Below are 22,852 nucleotides of genomic sequence, written 5' to 3' on the forward strand. Positions count from 1 at the left end.
CCTTTTTTGCAAGTGATACTGGTCTTAAATTGGGTGTATTTGGACTCGTGATGTATGAAATACCCATTTTAACAAGCAAAAAAAAGAGAGAGAGAGGATAAAATGGTCTGAACCTAATCCAGCCTGCTTTGAACCCAATATAGGCGAATGTGGACCACACTTGGTCGGGCAATGTGCAACCCACGCTTGGCCTGACCTGACTTAATAATAAATCACTTGGGGCCCAAACTGACCCAGTTGGTTTCCTAAAGCTTCATCTCTAATGGCACCTTCATCCTCTATTAAGTTCCAATTATGGTCCTTGAGCTGTCGAATATTGTTTCCATGCCTTCTGAGCATCGTAGATCGATGGAAGAATTTGGAATTGTCTCCCTATCGTAGCCTCCTCACTCTAGACTTGTGCCTACAGAAGACCTCACTCTAGACTTGTTGCTGCAGGAGCGAATGATGCTGAGCTAAGCAAGAACTAAGTGTGGCCAATTACTCATCTGTCGAGTCATTCTCACAATCCTTAAGTTGCAAATCTCTGACTCATTTTTCTTGGCTCTTTTGAGAATATTATCCATCATAGTTCTGTTAGTGAGCTCCTATCTACAATTCATCCGATACATGGCATCACCCCTGATAGAAATGCTCCAAACACCATAAAAATATCCTAGAACTGCCGGTACTATAATTTGTCAAAGCGAAAAGGGAGTTAGCAAGATGTAACTATAGAGGTATTAATAAGTATAAGATAATAATAAGATGCAATTCGAGAAAGATGATGTACTTGGTGGCCTGGGAATCTCAGTATCCAGCTCCCAGTGGCAAAAGCTCTATCAATATATTGCTAGACTATTCTTATCAAGAAAAAGAAAAAACATTCTTAGATTATGGCCCGACCATTGTAGCTATTACGCCAAATGAAATGCGCCGCCATATACTCCAAATCAGGCAATGCGTTAAAAGCTATGAAGCTACAGAATTCTCTGACATCGTTATTTCCAGTGCAAGGTTTGCTCCTTGCTTCTTAGTCGGCCCATCAGTACAATTGAAATCTTCTATAATCTGGCAAGCTTAGTTTATCAAAGCAGAATCTTCTGGCCATATAATTTCCTTCGTCAATACTTTGTATCTACATAAACAGCCAAAAAGATCCATGAACCATACCAAGTTCCTTGATTACAAAATCTATCTGTTGGGAGCTATTATTAATGAAAACACCCATCCTTGCAAAAAAAACCCTACTGCCAAATAAAAATGATGCCTCCTTTCAACCCTTACGACTCCTTAGTATCGCCCATCTAACTAGTCAAACTTTGCTCCCCATATTTTTAGCACCAATAACAACATCACATCTACCACCATCGCCGCCACCTTTGCTAGAAAAACCTTCTTTTGAATTGGAAAATCTCTTAATTATTTCATAAATAGTTTTCTACACACACAAAGCAAATAAAATAAGTTATAGATATTACCTACTTCAAGGCACGCTATGGAATGCTCTCTTTAAAGTATAATTTGCCTTGACCATGTGCAAATAATTGATGGCGGTTTACTCCTAAGATTCAAATAACCGTTATATTTTCTTCTTGAAAATCAACCAAATCCAGATGTTATGAAAATCGGTAAAATAGATTGAAGAAAATCGTTCTATCTTCTTTTATATGAACTTAGCCCTTTCTTATCAAATGCTCGAAGGATGCATTTGAGCCTACTCACTTAGTGCTCAATTTACTCTCTCAATGTATAGAGTTAGGCTCCAAGGAAAGCACAACATTTTATTTGATTCTTCGATGTCAAAGACCTAAACTCGATCGTACTTTCTTTTGAGAGTGTTATTCGCCTTTTACTTTTCGTGAAATGAAATATGGTGCTATATATCCAACCTTCTTCTCCTTTTGAGTTGTGGTAGGAACAATAAAAATGAATAAAGGATACGTATATCCTTAAGATTTGAATAACTTAAAGCTCGTCAAATAAAGCTAGAATGCCCATACAGAGGAAGACAACTGTGTGTCCCTTCAATTCGTGGCAATGAGGACAAGGATTAGCTATTGATCCAGAATTATGGGAAAGGAACGGAGCAAACATCAAGGGCTCGTTCGGTTTGTGGGAAGCATTTTTTCTCCTAGGAATATGATTCCTGGCAAGCAGATTCCTAGGAAGAGGATGCTTAAAAAAGTACTTTTGGCATGTTTGGTTGACCATGGAAAATTGACAAATTTCCAAAGTGCTTATATTTGGTTGGCCATCCACTTTCCTGAAAAAGTTTTGTATAATTCCTATTATACCCTTAATAAAAATTAAGTCTTTAATGCCTCTTTAATGCCGAAGGGTTTTTTTGAAAAAAATAAAAATGGAGTGATTTCCGCCTCATGGCAAAGTAACTTTTCCATATTTCTCATGGGAAAGATTTTTTCATGAAATGTGGGAATCATATTCCCATGGGAATACAACCTTTCCGTCTCTTTTTTGAAAATTCCAATTAAACAAGAGGCATCTCATTACTTTCAACAAGCCCCAAGAGCAAAATACTTGTGAGGGGACATAAATGAACCTTTGGAGCCTATAAACCTATATTTTGATACAATGCTTTTTGCACCTGCACGAGGGAATAGTCTAGATGTGTCATAGCGTAAGAAAGATACCAAAGAAAATTTTGATGCGGCATTAATTTGTAGTGTGGGACTTGAATTGGAAAATAACACAATGAAAATATTAGTACATTCAATGCTTGTAGAAGGATACCTACTTAAAAATTTTATAAATTTGTAAAGCCATTGAGCACTTTATTGATGTACCTACTACCAATGTTGCATGTCAATATGTGAGAGGAAGGCCTCCTTCGAGCAACCATCTAAAAGGTGGTAGTGGTTCTTTCACTCATGGTACCAGAGCCCATAAGTTATACCTATTAAGCTGCCACTAAATTTGATCCATATTCATTTAGATTCAAGGCCCATTTCTATATGGTGAGATCGATAAGATGAGGTAGATGGAAGCCTTCCCCTCCAAACTAGTTTAACATAAACATGGATGATTCTATAATTCAAGCAAGTTGATGGTAGTGCAATTGTCATCATCAGAAACCACATTGGACAATCTTTTGTTGATAAAGGTATAACATTTGTGCTCAAACTCCTCTATTCTTGCAGAGGCTTGGGCTCTTCATGAGGCCTTTTGAGGCACTAGTTTCTACTCCCAAAAGTGATCATTAGAAGTAATTTCCCCACCTTGCTCTCAAATATAGAGCATGGTAAGCCTTTCCCTTTCCTATCTCTTCACCTAGGCTCGTTTGGTTCGCAGGAAAAATAGGTGGGAAAGTGTGGTCAACAGGAAAGTAATGAAATGCCTCTTGTTTGGTTGGAGTTTTCAAAGGAGAGAGATGGGAAAGTTGTATTTCCATGGAAATATGATTCCCACATTTCATGGAAAAGTCTTTCCCATGAGAAACATGGGAAAGTTACTTTCCCATGAGGTGGGAATCACTCCTTTTTTATTTTTTCCCAAAAAAACCCTTCAGCATTAAAGAAGCATTAAAGAGACATTAAAGACCTAATTTTTATTAAGGGCATAATAGGAATTATACATAACTTTCCTAGGAAAGTGGATGGTCAACCAAACAAAAGCACTTTGAAAATTTGTCACTTTCCCATGGTTAACCAAACATGCCAAAAGTACTTTCCTAGGTATCCTCTTCCTAGGAATCTGATTCCCAGGAATCATATTCCTAGGAGGGAAAATACTTCCCGCGAACCAAACGAGCCCTTTAATTCTCAGCTGCAATCTCATGATGGATGGCTCCAAGCCTCCAAGGAGACCAAGTTGCAATGTGTGCTTAGCGAAGGAAATTGAGCAAAGAATTGGATTGCTTCTCATACTAGAAGGTTGCGAACTCATTGATTTATGGATGACAATGTATCTGGAGATCTTAGGGACATTTTGAAGGTCTAATTATAGTGAATGTGCACATGCACGTGGAAACTAAAGAAAATCTACCCAAAATAAGGATAAGTGAATTATTAAAAGTATATTAATTGTACTATAAAAAAGATAAAAATTAATAATTTATAGGGTTTTTTTGCATCAATACCTTCCTAAATATCAGATATTGTATGAATACACTTCCAAAATTGATATTTGTATGTATACCCTCGTCAAACACTTATTTTGCCATTCTACCTTTTTTTATTTTTATTTTTGCATATGTACTCATGCTATCTAACGACGTTAAAAAATTAACGGTTTCAAATTAAAATGACTAGAATACCCTTAATGGTAGACATGCAAATAAATCGTGATTCCGATAGGAAAAGAAGACAAGGATAATAGCATAATTTTAAAATTTTATTTTATTTTTAATTAATATAAATATGATTTTTCTGAATCTTGTTAGAACAACTGTTATATTACGGGCATTTGTACAATAACAAAATTTTACGAGGGTATACATGCAAATATCAATTTTGGAAGGATATTCATGCAAAATTTGATATTTAGAAGGATATCCATGCAAAAAACCTTAATTTATATGATTAATTAGAATGACGGTTATATCTTGCACGATATTTTATGCATTACAATAATATAGGACATTATTATTTTGTTTGCATTTGTTGCAATGCAACAGAATTGACCTAAAAAGTGATCTAACTTATTCGACCTCGAGAGTTAATGGATCAAGTTTGGGTCAAATTCTTATATTCAAGGTTAGCTGATATCAGGTTCAAGTCATGCTAGGTAAGTGCCTCAAAAAACAATTGTCCGTAACTAGATTGCATTTAAACAAACTCAATAAAAAATGGTTCTAAAAATTGAACCTATAAAAAACAATTGAATACTATGAAAAAGGTGATATATTATATTTGTATCTACCTCATAAAATCCATGAATTGCTTGTTCCAATGACCATTGCTTCTTTTAAAATTGATTGAGATGGTAGCAACGTCTATCCTAAAAATCTTAAACCAAGTATATATATATATATATATGAGATGGATATTGCTCCCCTCGAGAGGAGAGATTATCCACATCTCTCAACTCCAAAATCATTAACGTGGAACTCAAATCAAAGACTTACCTCGTTGATCATTATGTTCCTAATAATTCTCCAGAACCAAAAATCATGTGTTCTGATGGTCTCCAAACTATGCATTATGTGGAAAAAAATGAATCATTGAAATGATATAAGAGTATATTTACTATGATTTAAACATCAAATCAATTGATTTCTATTTTATAATTATTTTAATATGTCTAGATAATGTTAATAATATGGATTCTCAATTTAAATATTTTATGTATTAGCATACTAGTATAATAAAATTATTTTTTTTGTGTATACATGATACATAGGTTATAGACTACCAAAATATATGATTTTTGGTTTCGTGACACTTTTAGTGATATAGTTCATAATCGCTGGTACGAATCTTTAATTTGAATGTCTGATTATGAATTTTGGATATGAGAGGAGTAGATATCATCTTCTCTCGAGAGAAATATATTTAATCTCTATATGGAATAAACTATGCTCCTCTCGAGAGAACATATTTGCTCTTCTTAACTCTAGATGAACTATGCTCCTTTGGAGATAAGAGAGTGTTGCTCTTCTTAAATCCAAAATCAATAATCAGATATTCGATCCATTGTAATAACCCAGGACTTCACCCAAAAAAACGAGCCGAAAGGTATTTTTTAGATTCCTTAATCTTGTATAAGTACCCAAGATCTACATAGCGAATAACCAATGTGAAACTAAACAGACGCCCGCATAAGTCATCACATCCACACCTCTGCTCATATCTATATTACTAAAAATAACAAAAATTCAAAAATCATATGCTTTAGTAGTATATAAACCTTGCATCAAAAGAACACAAAAGCAAATGATTTTTGTCATGCTAGGATGTTAAAATACATGATAAGACATCTAAATTAAGAATCTACTTTTTGGACCATGATCTATAGATTCTATACACATTAAAACATATATAGATTAAAACTCATGATAGTACCTTTTTTTTAATGGTATAGATCACAACCAATAATGATATGGATCCTCGATTTGGATGCCCCATTATTAATTTTGAATACGAGAGAAGTAGATTCCATTTCCTTATATTGATAATGTGTATATATATGTGTGTGTGTGTGTGTATGCATATATGTAAGGAGGAATACAGAGTTTTCCACTTGTTTCGTCAAGATAATGAAAAGAAGAGAAAGTAAATTCTAATGAATAAAAAGCATGATAAGGAATATAATAACAAAAGAAGATGTAAACCGTGTGTTGCATGCTGCTTCCTTTGGGTTAAGAGCATCTCTTATATCGTCATTTTAACCTATCAAAATGCTATAGATTCCATTACGACAAAGTGATCGATATTTTAATTTGAAAGTTTTAGAACTTTTAACTACCATAATTTTCCAACTTAACAGTTGTATTTTGATCACCATCACTGCTCTTAAAACCATGCTTCATGATCTTTCAAAGTACAATAGTTTTGGGGTCCCACATACATTATTTTGCGTGCTACATTGGACGTGCCACACATGGCTGCTAACTTTTGTGGCCATTCTTGTAAACCATAAATAATAACATGCTAAGATTTATAATCACAATAACACTGTATTCAAGTTTGAGAGATATATCTGTGGAAGACATATTGAATATGATTCTTCAATCACATGTAATAATAGCGGTTGGATCTTTTCTTCCATGCTCCTCACAAAAATAGTCGTCAATGGGGCAAGCTATAAACCATATGAAAAGGAGAGGGGGACCTAGCCTTTATATATGAAACATAAGGAAGCCTTCCCATTAAGGGCTCCAAACTCTAATAGGGTTTCCTATCCTACATGCCAAAATTATTGTTGTGGGAATAAAGGGTCCGAACTTAGTCCTACATCGACTAGATAGCGGAGATGTCTGTTCCTTAAATGAAGGGGGGCAACCCCTTTCCCTTCAGCGGCGTCTTTTGCAAGGCAAAACCGTACGTTGGGAAAAGACTATGAAACTCCCTTCAAAGCGAACAATACCTCTGAGGAGAAGCAGTTGCTTCCGCTGTCTGAGCCCGGTGGGGACTGAGCTCTGGGGTTTGGGTGGATGCGCTCCGACCTCATCAATTACCACAATAAATAGGACTCGATCCTATAGATCCAAGATGCACCAAACCCATAAAACAAAATGATCACACATCATATTGTACTTAACCTAGTACCATTATGAATCATACGTTTAACCTATTTTATAAAATAAAAATACGCAACCAGTGAAAACACATATTTTGAAATTATTCTAACAACCCTCCCACGTAACATTTTGCACGTAGGGTTGCCACTTGTGGAATGACAAGTGGCAAAGTCCAACGTAGCACAGGAACCACGTGGCTCGGTTTTCTACCCAGCTTGGAACCGACTTATCAACAGTTGACACGCTTCTCGGAAAGTCCTCCACTGGTGGCAAGTTGGGCAGCACGCCCTCGGGTTCTGAACTTATCCCCTCCCCCCAAAACCCTAAGCCTGGTCCTCAGCACGGTTTTCTGACTTCATCCACTTTAATATTGATAATAATATGAAGGTTGGTAATTCTAAGAGTCCCAGTCCCTTGAACAAGTTCCTATGGCTCTTGATTTGATGCCCTTGTCACTTTGCGAGCTTCAATCTCTTGGCCACAAGAAAAATTTAAAAAATAAAAGGGCTACAGGATCCAACTATGCCCATTTGATTTTGATTTTGTTGTGATTCAAAGTTTGGAACTGCATTGTGTAGTTTAGATGTGCAAGGGAGTGGTTTAATTGAAGAAATATTATTTTGTTGATGGGAGGACTTTTTTTTAGGTGTCCAATAGTTAAAAACATCCCCTTGGCAAGCATTAATTTAACAAATGATGTTTAGTCTATAATAATTATGTTGAAGGAAAAAGAATCCTATCATGGCGTACCATTAGCAATTAAGCCTCTATTTTCAATGTTGGTATATATGCTTTTGTTAGTGAATACAGTTTGTCTAATTCCTAATTTTTTCTTGATGGATTAAGGATATGTTTGGATATTCCTACATGATTGAGCTAAAAAATTTTAGGATTTCGGAATTGAGCCATCTATTTAAGTCTGTCTCTGTATTAACCAAACAACATCCAGCTTAATTTATTTGGGATATTTTTTTTTTCTTGTAGCCTAAAGGCTATAATTTAGAATGAGCTTGGCCAAGCTCTTAAAAAATATAAGTTAGATAGGTCAACAAGGTCCGATTTTTATAAAATTTTCAACCCATTTCTATAGAAATATTCAAACAGACCCACTAATTATTTCACAACATGGTGCAAGAATATCGTATGCCAAATACTTGGTAAAACACCTCCCAAGACTGAAAAAATAAATTCTCCTCCATTGGAAAGCAGTGTTATTAGAGGGCCTGGTTTTCCCATCTTCTAAGTGTCTTAACTTCATCCAAGTTTGTTCTATGTTTTTTTTCTATTAACATTTTATAATTAAACCCCCTGGTTGGTCTAGCATTTACTCATGGACGGTATGGCAGTACCTGATTCATTGGCAAGCAAAAGGATGCAAAGGCAGGCAACGTCCAGTGCTACTCAAACCCTGAAGTATCTACTTGTGGCTCTTAATTGACACCAGATGATCCCAAAGCATTTCTAGAATAAAAAAGACCCCATGCTTTTTAAGTTCATATTAGTCAGGGAACTTACATAAAAAGAGAAAAAGATATAGAACCTCTCGAGATGCCAATTTTCATGCTGCATAATTATTTAAAATTTCTGTTTTCAAATATAAGTTTGTCGGGGAACTTTTTGTAAATTGAAAAATTCCAACATTTGTATGTAAACTTGGGAAATTGTCATAAGTTGTGCAAAAACTCAGCCTTGATAAGGCATTTTGTGCATGTTTTCATGATGCATATTTCAACCACTAAGCCCTCTAAAATATGAACATGGATCCTCTGTGGTATGCATGCAGCACAGCAGAATACTGTAAAGCCATGGATGACTGCTATCAAGAGATGGACAACCATAAAACAAGATAGTCCATGAGCACACGAGATGTCATACAAAATTGTATGTTATCTGATGGCTGTCCATCTTCTGATAATGGCCACCAAGAGATGCACACTCTACGGTGCAGCCCCTGCACCGTAGAGGATCTTGGTTGCTAAAATATACCTTTGAGGTGGTACACGAAAAACATACCTTGAGGCCGTGCTTCCAAACGTGCCCAACCAAATCCGGAAATAATGCTCAAACGTACACTGAATTATTCTTCTACTAGGCTTTTGTTCTCAGCAACAATACCGTTGATTGAAGCAACATCACATTAGATGTTTGAATTCCAATGATAAGTCAAACGAGACAGCTCACGCCATCTACCATTGTTCTTATTTTTACACTAGGGTTAATAACAAACAATTCATTCATTACCAAACATTCGGAAAACCTAAGCTTATAGGTACTAGGCTTCACAAGTTTTGATATCTTTGAATCAGGAACAATATTCTCAAGCTATTTCTATAATGTATCTCACTTTCATGCTAATAACTTCATATCAACTTCTTAGCACACAGCAAGTAGTTTAATGGTCGCGTATTTTGGAACCCGACAAACCCTGAAATGAAATCACATTGCTCGCTAATTAAAGTATGTGTGATTAAACAGATATTCATCAAACTCTTTTTTCGAGGAGCAAGCCAAGACCAAATCGACGATTAAAAGTTGAAAAAATCCTTACATCCTAATTGTTCCACACAGAATCTTGGCCCTGTTGATATAACTACTACTAGATTAGATTTCTAACACAATGTCAGATTCTTACAATTTCAGTCTGTCTACAATTTGACTATGACTAAATTTGAACTTATCCAATGGTATCTGGACATGTGTCAGAGTCAAAGTCAGACGAAGGTCAGGCGATAGCTGGTCAACATACAAGTGTACAGAAATTTATACACCTCTTTTCACACTTTAGAACAAACTAGGCAGCCAGGATAGCCTCCAGTAGTATTAGGAAGTGTGCCCAAAAACAAGTTTGGCTCTTGCTATTTTGGTTCTCTTGCACTCACCTCAAGCCACTTGCATCTCCTCATGGCTACTCATGCAAAGAAAGGAACCCTAAACCCGGCCAAAAAGGTGTGCTCAAGATATGGGGACTTGGGTCCAATAGTATAAAAGTAAAGGGTGTCCAAAACCCTAGGTTTGGTGGGTTGGCAAAAGCCTTGGCCACTGCATTCCAACTTTCTCCTCGTTGCATGCATGGCGGTAGACAGGCGCAAAGCACCCGTATCTTCCATTCCACGCGATGCTAAGAACCGCATTAAACTTTTTTGTTTTTCTCTTCTCTCAAAACTTTGAACTCTGCTGCATGGTTTGATCCTTCCAAGCACCAAATTTTAGACCAAGGAAGAGAAGTAACAGGGACTGGTTAAAAAAATGACCACAAGGACAGTTAATATATTATCATAATAGAAAGAGGTCATGTTGGAATGCAAGCTAGCTTTGACTAGCTTGCTTGGATTCTCTTCTTTATAAAACCTTAGCTCCCCTATCCTGTCTCTCTTCTCTTTTTGTTGTTGTTATACAACAAACCTACCCAGTAAAAAGTCATGGGGTGTATGAGGTTCAAAATCTTTCTTCTTGGGATTTTGCTCTCTTTCGTTGCTCTTGGTGACTCCTTTGCTGATGTCCACCATGGTAACCTCTCTCTTCTTCTACCTTGCATTGCCACATGAAGGAATGGCAGAACTTTAGGATGATTAAATTAACTTTAGTGTTTTTTTTGGTGTAGCAATCGAGATGGTAGGCAGCAATAGTAAGGCAACTGGTGGTGATAAGGTTGGTTTTGATATTATTACTCATTCAAGTACTATTAAATTTTTAGGTTTATTTTTGAGTTGGTTTCTTGAGCTAAACTTGTTGGCAGGTATTCCTTGATGAGACTGGGACAGCTACCACATTAACCAGAAGCAAGTGGCTAAGAGGAAGGAAGATGGGTGCAAAAGATGAGGTGGAGAAGACACCTGAGGTGGAAGCGAAGGGCCCAATGAACACAGGTGCAAACCCTTCTGTTGGAAAATATGATCATGGAGGGAAGAGGGAGTTGAAATTAGAGAGTGGGTTGAGTGCTAGAAGCATCCCTTCCAGGGTCAAATTGGTTGATCTGATACCACTCAGTTCTGACTATCGTGCCCCCAAAACCCACCCCCCAAAGAACAACTGAAGGAAAAGGCTCCTATGCCACTAACTTGCAGATTAGGCTTTCTTTTGATTTTGTTTTTCTCCACACATCTTAGTGACAAAAGAAGAGAACCTCATAGTGTATTTGTATGAAATCGGCTTTTGATGCTTAAAGGAATCTCTTTTTCCCCCTACATATATACCAAAAAGCCCTGAAGTTTATGATGTATGGTAACAATCAGATGTTACTTCTGAAAATTGGAAAGCATGATTTAGGGTTGGAGACACCAATTTTTATTTTTGGAAGAGTACAAAATTCATCAACCAGCTACAAAAATATGCCAAATATTTACAGTTGTGGATGGTTGGCATGTGTTCGCAAGCAACGGAAGGAATTCTAATATGGGCATAAGTCAGGGATGGTTCTCCTCCTATTTGAAGTATATATTTGATTTTTTGGATGCAGGAAAGCCTAGGAACTCTTCAAAGAAGTTATTGAGGTCATCAAGAATGAACGAACATGACAAGGTCTTTCTCTCCCTCTCTCATTCACCCCCACTACTCGCTCACACTCACACAATAACATATTTCAGTTTACATAGTTTGGAATCCTTACCCAGGCAATTTAGGGATAAACAATGTCACATGAACTGTTTTCGCTAATAAAAGCAACCAAAACTATTACTACTGCAATCCCAAACTCCTTTTGCTACTCCAAAATATTTTGTTTAATCATGATTTTCATGATTTCTAACCTCTCCAATCAATATTCTCTCTCTTTCTCTCTCTCAAGGGGGACAGGCTCCAATCAGTAATCACTAACATGTACATTCTCTTTCGTTTTTTCCAACTCAGGATAATATCTCCTCGCCGGAGGCGAACCCATCAATAGCAGTCAGCATGAATTCTAAAGGGAGTTCCCATGGGAGCCTAAAACACTCAAGTAATCAAGAACGCTGCCCCCAAGTCTTTGTAACATCCTCAACTCATGGTAGCTTGGGATTACCACCAGGGGGAGCATTATCAGCCTCCCATGGATCTCATGATGCATTTCAGACAATTGATATACAAAAACATCAAGATGCAGTGACTGAGATGTTCAACATGCTGAACAAAGATTACGCAGCGAGGGCCCGTCGCAAGCCTCCAATCAACAATGATATACCACTAAAGGATATTGATGTGGAACCCTAGCTAGTTGTATGAACGGTATTTTAGATAGGGTGACCTCTCTTCTACTTCTTATTATTACCCTTACTTAGATAAACAGGGCCTAGGTTAGATTTGTTTTTGGCTAGTCAATAATAGAAACCCAGACATATATAAGCTGTTCAATATATAATGCCTCTAAGCCTCCTAGTCCAGTCTTGGTTACATTGAAACATCTACTGAGAATTGGGCAATTTTGGCCATAAGTGAGGTTGAGGTTTGTACTAAGTCTCCAACTTTAGACTTGAAATGTTAGATAATTCTGAATATGCATCTTGTGAGCTACTTCTTCAGCATTGTTTATAATAGGGCAAATAATTTACATATTAATTTATGCAGAGTATATTTGAAATGGATTTAGGATTCATAGAACATAGATATCTTACACAGGATGATGGCTGTGATTCTTCTTCTTCATTTTTCATGTTTGATTGTAAAGATGCCCTAAACCGATGTTTCATGCTTTTTAACAGATTTTGGTTTTCTGAGCAATATAAATACTATTGGGTTGTGATTACTCCTCAAAAAATCAGAATACCTGTTTGGTTACAAAGGTGGAGAATAGAAGTTTTTAGCATTAAATCATATGAAAGATGTAGGTATTCTGCTATCAAATCTATACTACTGCTTCAAGAAGTTCTTGATGCAACATATTGATTTAAGGTTTAAAAGATCCATTGTAAGATATGTTTGATGGAAGATGTGTAACCCTTTCTCCTTTCAAAAGGAAAAAAAAAATGTTCCAACTGTTTCTTAAATACTGAATATTATGTATTTGAAATTTTGCAAGAGCCTGCATGCATGAAATTTGATCCAGCCTGTGATTCATAAGAATAGCAGGGAATATTTGTGATATCCCACTTGGTTAGTTCCTTAATTTCTGAAGATCAATCATTTTTTTTCTTTTCTTTTTTCCTTTTTTTTTGAGAAGAACTGTCGGGGCACGGCCCATTATTTCACAAAAATGATAGAAGAAACATCCATGTCAAGCACTTGGTGAAACACTATCCGAACAAGGAATTTCCTCCAATTGGCAGTCTGTTTGATCAGATCAATCCCCTACGTCTCAGAAAGATAAGCAGAAAAAGTTATACTTTTCGTAATCTTTATGTGAATGGTTTGTTCAGTGTTTGAAATACATGGTGGAGATGCAAGTGTTCTTATCAAGCTTCAGCCATTAAGCAGTGAGGAATGCTACAATGCTAATTAAGCAACAGTAACAACACTACCTATAAACATGGACATAGTTAATTCTCCAAGGTGAATCTTCTTTCATGCTTTATATTTCAATGTAGGGTTGCTAAAGGGGCCAAGACTGGGCTGAGCAAACCCAAGATTTAAATGCATCCAGCCCAGACTGCAGCCCTAGTTTCTGAAAAAAAAATTGGATACATAATGGAACATTAAGGGCAGGGTCTCCAAGAAAAGCAGTGCAATTGCATTGCAATTTGCAGCCCCATACGATCAAACAAATTGCTTTACGCTTGGAATTGTTTGTTTAAATATTTCAATCCAGACATGGAAGTGTAAGATAGAAAAATAGCTTGCGTTCTCTTTTAGGCTTTCACAACCATCTTTTACTACAGTGAGGAATCTCTAATGATCTTTTTTCCTGAAATGTGCTCCGATGATTTTTATGCAAGTAACTAAAAACTCTCCTTCCTTTTTCTTTTCTTTCTTCTTTTTATAAACAAACTCTTCTTTGTGTACTAGTTCTCAAATCCCAACCAATAATACTTGGATTTCACCATTTGGATGTATTGAAGCCATTAATAATGCTTCAATGCCAATTAAAATAAAGTTATATTATCTCTTGACACCAAATTCAAATTGGGCATTCCATTACTAACAATTTTCGGTGCACAATTTGTAAATATGTATCTCTTTACTAACACCTATATTTTGTGGGTCTCTCCCATCTCTCTTTATTAAGATAGAAATAAGAAAATGTATCTGTCATTGAGCATCTATTTAAAAGAAACTTTGTTTTGGCATTGCACTGAAAAGTGTTAGGATTTGTGTTTGTGTGGTTGTGAAAATGTTTGACTTGTGGGTATATCAAATTACATGCTAATTGGGTTTCTTCATTCTATTGCAATAGATATCTTTTTTTTTAAAAAAAAATATCTTTAAATTTTAAAAGTCACAATTGAGGGCACTAATTGGTAGAGTCGGAAAAAACTCACCAGGCGTGGATTCCAATTACTTGGGTTCTATCCTGCCAACACTCCGATTTTGACTAGCCTTCCATGCTAACATTCAAAAAATTTTAAAGCTTAATTTTATAAGTGACCCCTTTTAGCTCAATTTTTTAAGTTGCCTTTTATACTAGCAAGATGTTTGAACATGTAGAAATAGAAGGTGACATTTTTTTCATTTTCTAGTGAGTCAATGAGAAAATTTTGGTGATAGATTTATTCAAGTCATTAGCACTTCTATATACCATTTTTCATTATGATTCTGAATCTTTTGTTGAGTATTCCCTTTTCTTCAGAGTCGCATTATATTGAGATACAAGATCTAGTAATTTTGCTAATTCAAGATGTAATAACAGAATGCTACATGTATTGAAAAAGTTGGGTGAGGTAGGAAGAGAGCTTTGGTGTGAATATATATAATTATAACATAGGAAAAAAAAAAATCCATGCCCCTTTGCTTCATACTTGAATTGGAGAAGCCGAGTCTCAAATCATACATCTTTTTTACATATTGGGGAACAACTAATGATCAGAAAAGGCATCACATGTACCAATAAATACCTTTATAATTTGGCGAACTCTTTAAATAAAAATGAAAACCTCTATACTGAAGTATGAACATATATCTTAGTGGATTATTCATGATCATTTTTGCCTCTCAAGACATGCTGGTTCCATCAGTAAGGACCCTAATCAACTCCCTAACTATTTGGAGGTAAACTGAGGAAGCATATTAGCTCAAAATGAGCGTAATAAGCATCAATTCAACAACAATAACAACAAAAATCTAGTGATTAATGACTGGAAGAATTGTTTTTTCCTTGGAGAAGAGATGAGTCGGGCTCTACCTAAGGAAAAGAGAAAAGCAATAGAAAATTCATCATGACCTGCATCCATTTCTCTTGCATGGTTGCATGTAAACTAAGAGGCTATATGTAGCATATTTGTTTAGACGCTTCCAAACTATTCTTTCCTTGGATAAGATGATGTTTTGAGTATTCATAGAATTACTAAAATGGGTGTTAACAAGTGCCAATAAAAATTAATTAGATAGCACATGAGGTACCTCACAAAGTATGACCTACAAAAAAGTATGATCTACTGTGTATCTTTTCCAAAATCATTGTCTAATGCAGTGTTATGATGTGAAGCATTTGATGTCTGACAAACAAAACTTGTAGGAAGTTGTTAGCTAGCATCCAATTGTCAAAAGTATCTCCTGTTACCCTAAAATTTGAGAGATAACATATAAAATAATCCATCAAAGATTAATTAAGTTTGTTTGAAGCTAGCCTTTTTTTTTTTCTCTTTTTTCTTTTTGTTGTTTTGCTTTCCAAGGACTTGCCTACATTTGTGCATCCTTTTTCCTTGTTTACCTAGCTGTCACCTTGTCCCATATGGGTGATTGGGTACGGTTTGTGAAGTTGAGCCAATCACTTCTTCCCCCCGAGGCTTGGGTTGTCGATCGAAAGAACGCTCGACCGTTGGATCGTATCACGCACAGATGTCAAAGCATTCCGAATGACTCCATTTATCTTCTGCACAGATCTCGAAGCGATCGTTAAGCAACCCAACGGTGGATTCGCGGCGAAGAAGGGGAATCCTTATTTGGCGGGAAAGATACAACCCCTGTTCCTCTCCACGTGCTCTCCTCCCCCACCTTACCTTTTCTAGAAGCTAACACGTGTATAATCCAACACCCCACCCACCCTCCCTGCGGCCGCCGCCGCCGCCGCCGCAGGTCCATCCCCAAACACCGTGGTCAGAACCAAGCCCTTATAGCCAGCTCTCTCTTCACTTCAAAGAGAGAACAGAGAACGAGACCAGAGAGAGATAAATGGCGGAGCCCGTTGGGCCCCACGTGCTGGTGATCCCCTACCCGAGCCAGGGCCACATGCTCCCCCTCCTGGACCTCGCCCACCTCCTCTCCTCCCGCGCCGGCCTCGCCGTCACCATCGTCGTCACCACCAAGAACCGGCCCCTCCTCGACCCCCTGCTCTCCCGCTCCCCCTCCGTCGCCGCGCTTGTCCTCCCCTTCCCCGACTACCCGGCCCTCCCACCGGGCCTCGAGAACTCCAAGGACCTACCCCACGACTTCTTCCGCCCCCTCATCCACGCCCTCGCCGGCCTCCAAGACCCCCTCCTCCGCTGGGCTTGCTCCACTCCCCATTCCCTCACCGCCATCGTCTCCGACTACTTGCTCGGCTGGACCGCCGACCTCGCCGCCCAGTTGGGCATTCCCCACCTCGTCTTCTCCCCCTCCGGTGCCCTCGCCATCGCCGTCTTCAACGTGCTCTGGCGCCGGATGCCTCAAAGATCGGATCTTGACGACCCCAATTGCCCCATCTCCCTCCCGGAAATCCCCAATTCCCCTGTTTTACCCTGGCGCCAGCTCTCGTTTCTCTATCGGACCCACATAGTAGGAGAACCGATCTCGGAGTTCCTAAAGGAGGGATTTTTAAAGAACATTGGGAGCTGGGGGTTCGTCTTCAACACATTCGCCGACCTGGAACGGGTCTATCTGGACAACCACCGGAACGATCTGGGGCACCCGCGGATCTGGGCTTTGGGGCCCCTGGCTCCGCCGGACGGCCCCGTGGAGCGTGGCGGGGTGGCCTCCGCCGCCTCCGGTGAGATCATGACGTGGCTGGACGGCTGCCCGGAAGGGTCGGTGCTGTTGGTGGCCTTCGGGAGCCACAAATACTGGCGCCGCCGCAAGCGGCGGCACTGGCGGCGGGCCTGGAGCGGAGCGGGGCGAGGTTTATCTGGTGCGCGAGGGGGGCGACGGCGGTGCCAGAGGGGTTCGAGGGGCGGGTGGCGGGGAAAGGGCTGGTGGTGCGGGGGTGGGCGCCGCAGGTGGCGATCCTGGGCCACCGGGCGGTAGCCGCGTTCTTGACTCACTGTGGGTAGAACTCGGTGCTGGAAGCGGTGGCTGCGGGGGTGGCGATGCTGACGTGGCCGATGGTCGCGGACCAGTTCTTGAACGCAAGGCTGGTGGTGGAGGAGGCCGGAGTCGGGGTGGCGCTGTGCGAAGGCGCCGACGCGGTGCCCGACGCGGACGAGTTGGCCCGAGTCGTGGCCGAGTCGCTAGGCGAGTCGACGAAGGGAGTCAGGGATCGAGCGGAAGAGCTGAGTCGGCGGGCTTTGGAAGCGGTAAGAGAAGGGGGAAGCTCGTATAAGGAGCTGGACCGACTGGCGGCCGAGCTTTCCAAGGTTGCAGTCAAGTGAAATATTTTGGTCGTTTTACCATCTTTTATGGTCTTTTTATCATCTTTTTCTTTGGTATTATGTAACCCTACTGCTACCTGTGATAACTAATAAAGGAACATGGCATCACTTTTTCTTTTCTTTTTTTTCCTTTTTTTTTTTTTGAACAATAGGGTGGTTTTAAGCAACCACCATGTTCGGAATCCTTGACATCTCCCTCTGCGTGTCTTCAGAATTTGAAAAGGAAAAAGGTGAAGCCGATCTAGCATGATTAGCAACTGACCTAATTGATTCCTCGTGCAGGACTTAGTTTAAGAGAAAGAGATCCATCTTTGGTGAAGTTAGTTTGGCATTATCAGACTACCCAATGTTTGGATTCATGTTTGGTTTTATGGGACATTCATCCCGAGGTCCATGGAGCTTGGGACCAGATCAAACATAGCTGACTAATATTAATGTTAATTATATGTTTTGTGTTCCTAAACTAGAATTACTGAATGGAATAGGTACAATATCAATTAATCAGAAAGCATGATTCTGATTATTGACCTTTTGAACTTTCTCATTTTGAAAGATTGATGCAACACAGGACAGCTAAACCAGCCAAGAGAAGGGGAAGGTTGGAAATGTTTGTCCACAAACAACTTAAAAAAGCAATTTTTGATTGATGATATGCCAACATTTTATATGAAAATGTAATTTTTGCTGGTCTTTTGGCTTTTCTGTCTACAGAAAATGGGTATTATGTAAAATATTTGGTCTTCTAAGTTGAAACTAATTCTATGTTATGTACAAAATAAATTTTATTTAAGCTGCTTTATCCCACTCTCTGTCATGTTTTATTATGTTGGTTAAATTAAGACAATTTAAATAATTCAGATTACAATTTGTAATCTCTTTTTCATTAGTTGATAAAATATTTCTAAACATAATGGGTCCATAAGCCACCGAAGTCTATAGAAGCTCTCCCGATTGATCCAACACAAAAGAGGCCATCCAGTTCGCCGCACTATTGGCCTTGCTGTAAACATGCCTCACCACAAAGGTAAAACAACTACCCACCTGACGCTACATGTTATGAATCAGAAGGTTTGACCCCACAACTTTTACCCGCCCCTGGATCCAACTGATCACTGTTGCCGAGTCGCCTTCCAATATAGTGGAATCAACCCTCAAGAAACTCCGCACGTGTCTAAGTCCAGTCCAAGTAGCCCTCATCTCTGTCCAAGAACAAAACAAGTGTATAACCGACACCCACCCACTGTAACTAGTTTGGAATCAAGGCCCCTAATGATGAAGCCAGCGCCATCCCTCTTTCCATCTTCCAATACACACATGCAAAGTTCACCTTGAAGAAGCTAGAGAGTGGAGGCTCCCAGGTGATATACACAAATCGAGACTTTACCAGAGCAGGAGTAGAGTCCTAGGTGCCCCGAGCTATCAAAGAAACTCTAAGATGGTCGAGGTGGGAGAACTCGGTAGACTGTGCCCGCATTCTATCTAGAACTAGACGAGAAGGCAGGCTGCTCTCTCCAAAGATCCAAGTGTTCCTCGCCAGCCAGATATGAAACACAGCATACGCCGTTAAAACAGCACCCAATCTAAACTGGGGTCTTTTCCAACGACTCCTCAGGTGCAGCAGGAATGTGGCCCCCGAGGTCAACAAAGAGAGAACCTCCTGGGGGATATTAGTTAATCCCCATATCTGCAATGCTCTCATACATGGGAAAAGGACATGATCCATAGTTTTCTCCATCTCACAATAAGGGCAGGTTGAAGGAACAGTCACCCCTCGTCTCCTCAAAGCAGATCTGGTCAGCAGATGTCCCCAAGAGACCTTCCAAAAAAACAATGTGACTTTTGGATGGAGTCCTAACCTCCAAACCCAAGCACAGTCATAGCTCTGACCTTGCTCATCCCTAAATAGGCCATAAAGGTCGCTTACCCAAACTTTCGGACTGCAAGAGGATCTCCACCCCCACACATCTAGGGTCCTAGACTTTGGGATAGTCATATTAAGGACTCTCTTTGCAAGATGCTCTCCAAAAAGGCAACTGATCTGACCCATGTCCCAACCTCCCTCCCCAGGGGAGAGAAGATCATAGACCCATAGGCTATCCCCTATCTCAGTGTGGATCATGGTCGGTCAAAGACTCAAAAAGAAGATCATCCAACCATGCATCTCCCAGAACTGCTACACTCTGCCTATCCCTAAGCTGCAATCTTATGTTGGCCATAACCAATGCTGCGTGAGCACATATCTCCCTCCACATGGAGCACCTCTAACCCCCACGAATATCCCTCCCAGGGGTCCAACTGCTGTACCTATCTCGCATCATGACGCTTCATAGATTGTCCGACTCAAGTATGAATCTGGCTACATGTCTGGCGATCGTTGCTTCCCTTCTCACCACCAAGGATTGAAGGCCAAGACCACCCTCCTGTACAAGCTAGCATACCACCCCCCATGCCATGAGGTGCACATCATGCCCCCCTTTATAGGAGCCCCACAAAAAGCTCCTCATCAGCTACTCAAACCTCTTAAGAACTGATCTCAATAGGGTGAGTCTGCCCATCATGGATAAAGAAAGGGACTGCCAGCCGTCTAGCCGCTCTTAGATGCTCTGCTCTAAGTGGGTGCACTCAACTCTTCGCAGCCTCCACCCTATAATAGAAACTTCAAGGTAGGACTCGAGACCCTCCTGCTCATGGATGCCAAGACACTCCCTGATCGCATGCCTCATCCTCAGCTTTATTTTTGGGCTAAAGCACACTATAGACTTGTGCAGGTTCATTCTCTGACCCGAAGCCAAATCATAGTCCTCAAGAATAAGTTCAAGTACCACTTCATTCCTCATGGTTCCATAGGCCAACAACAAGCAATTATCAGCAAAGAACAAGTGAGAGATCGGGTGAGCACCAGGGGCAGGCACATAGGCCTCCAAATCACGGTTCATACATGCAGCCTGCAGGGCTCTGGATAGTGCGTCAGCATAAATGACAAAAAGATACAGCAATAGAGGACAACCCTAACAAAGACCAGCTATGGAATGGAAGAAAGGGGTGGGCATATAGTTGATGAGGATGGAAAGGGATGGGCCCTACACACAACCCAGAATCTACCAAATCCAAACCTCATAGAACCCAAATCCCTTTAGGGCAATTCGGAGAATCTCTCAGCTCATACGGTCGTAAGCCTTCTTCATGTTAAGCTTGATCGCCATAAGACCTCTCTGATATGGAGCTCTAAGGTGATCAAACATAAATTTTTGAGCAATGAGGATGTTATTATAAATGCACCGACACCCTACAAATGCCCCCAACTTAGGGCTGATAAGTTTGGTGGAATTAGCCATAATCCTTGCAACAACCTTGTACAAGGTGGTACACAAGCTAATCACCCTGAAGTGACAGAGCTTCGATGCATCATGCCTCTTCAAAATTAGGGTGATGAAGGCCTTCTTTCAAGCATCGGACATTGACGCAAATCGAAAGAAGAGCTGGACAACTGCCACTACTCCACGTCCTATAATGGACCAATATTTTTTGAAAAATGGAGGAAATCTATCTGGCCCAGAGTATTGTCATGCACCATGGTTAGAAAAACCTCTCGCACCTCAGTCGCAGACACATGCGCAATGAGGGCAGCATTCTTTGCCTCCTCAATGCCCATGCCTGGGGCAAAAATGGACAAAGGGGCAAACTGCCCTAGGCTCTTCGACTATCGTCCTTTAAAGAAGTCGAGGATCAGCTGCCAGATCTCATCCACCTTCTCTATCTGATCTCTCGAGGCATCACTCAGCGCCCAGATCATGTTGCCCTGCTTCCTGATAATAGTAGAGCGATGAAAGAAGCGGGTGTTCCTATCCTCCTCCTTAATCCACGAAACCCACAACTTCTGCGCTTTCTTGAGATTTGGTAGATCCTCGACCACCAAAGTTGCCTCCAATCTTGGAAAATTTACACCCATCATCTGAGTGCCCAATTCCGCACGGGTAGCAAAACACTAGCACACTCTTGTACACAAACGGTCTCCAGAAGACCCTTGACCTCCCTTGGATCCGGATCTATGGTTTCAGCAGCACCGTGGCATGAATGATCACATTTATCGGAGCATACCCCAGCTTTTTTAGCTGGTCCATGAAGGAGTCCATAGCTAACGGATGGCCGATGGCCACCGTGATATAAAATATAGACTCCTTAACCCAATATTCCAAAGAGAGTTGTGACAGCCTCAACTAGGTGACTGCCGTCCTCACCACATACTTGCCGAAAACGAAGTTGGGAGCCTAAGGCTCCACCGCTAGAAATTGGCCCGCCCATCGGCCAATGCTTCCTCCCAATCATCCTTCGACTTAAAATGAAGGATATGGTGATCTTCTGCCAAAGGGAAGGATTCCACCTCATAATCAAGCTTCCCCCTTTCTTTCACTTCTCGGACCACCAATCAGCCGGAAGCCACCATCCCAGACTGTGAATGATGATGGCCACCCTCTCCCAGGATTGCCTCGCAGTTTCGATGCGCTCCTCTAGCAGCACTAAGATATAAGTGAAATGTCGCTGCAGGATCTCCACCTCCTCATCGGGCAGTTGTGAGTCGTCCACCCCCTGACCGCGGATGGCTAGGGCCTACTGCCTCCCTAGATGACAATGAGGGATGACCCCTCCCACCAGAGGAGCCTCCTCGATGCTTTCCCACTCCGATCTCCCATCGACCTGCCCACCAACTATTCGACCTGATCTCTCAAAGAGAATGCAAAAAATAAAGCAATCGCTCAAAAGAGAGCGGATGGCGTTGAGTATAATTTTTTAGCATTGAGTAACTTTCCTAAGCTATTCTGCAAAAAACTAGTCAATAGATTCATATATTTTTTTACTTGTGAGGGATCCCAAGAAAACCATCACATACCGTATTTTTCGGATGAGGTACTTGAAGTTGGACCCACAATCTGGTATATACCCCCCCCCCCCCCCACCCCCCAAAAAAAACCTAAGATATTTGCATACATGGTTAAAATTATTTTCCGTGGCAAAAGGCAATAGTGTAGTGGAGGCACTCCTCGGGATA

General features: G+C 40.2%; 1 protein-coding gene and 1 pseudogene across 1 annotated transcript; both read left to right on the forward strand.

Moving 5' to 3' along the window:
* Window positions 1–10,545: 10,545 nt before the first annotated feature.
* Window positions 10,546–12,648, forward strand: LOC120112596. The gene is made up of 5 exons (XM_039132180.1): window positions 10,546–10,687; window positions 10,782–10,828; window positions 10,917–11,046; window positions 11,637–11,698; window positions 12,026–12,648. Exons 1-5 carry the CDS (start codon window positions 10,600–10,602, stop codon window positions 12,362–12,364), a joined length of 666 nt encoding a protein of 221 aa, XP_038988108.1. The 5' UTR covers window positions 10,546–10,599; the 3' UTR covers window positions 12,365–12,648.
* Window positions 12,649–16,414: 3,766 nt separating this feature from the next.
* LOC103706617 lies at window positions 16,415–17,925 on the forward strand (annotated as a pseudogene).
* The last annotated feature ends 4,927 nt before the right edge of the window (window positions 17,926–22,852 follow it).

Source organism: Phoenix dactylifera, chromosome 1 (assembly GCF_009389715.1).
Source record: "Phoenix dactylifera cultivar Barhee BC4 chromosome 1, palm_55x_up_171113_PBpolish2nd_filt_p, whole genome shotgun sequence".
Classification (NCBI taxonomy): Eukaryota; Viridiplantae; Streptophyta; class Magnoliopsida; order Arecales; family Arecaceae; genus Phoenix; species Phoenix dactylifera.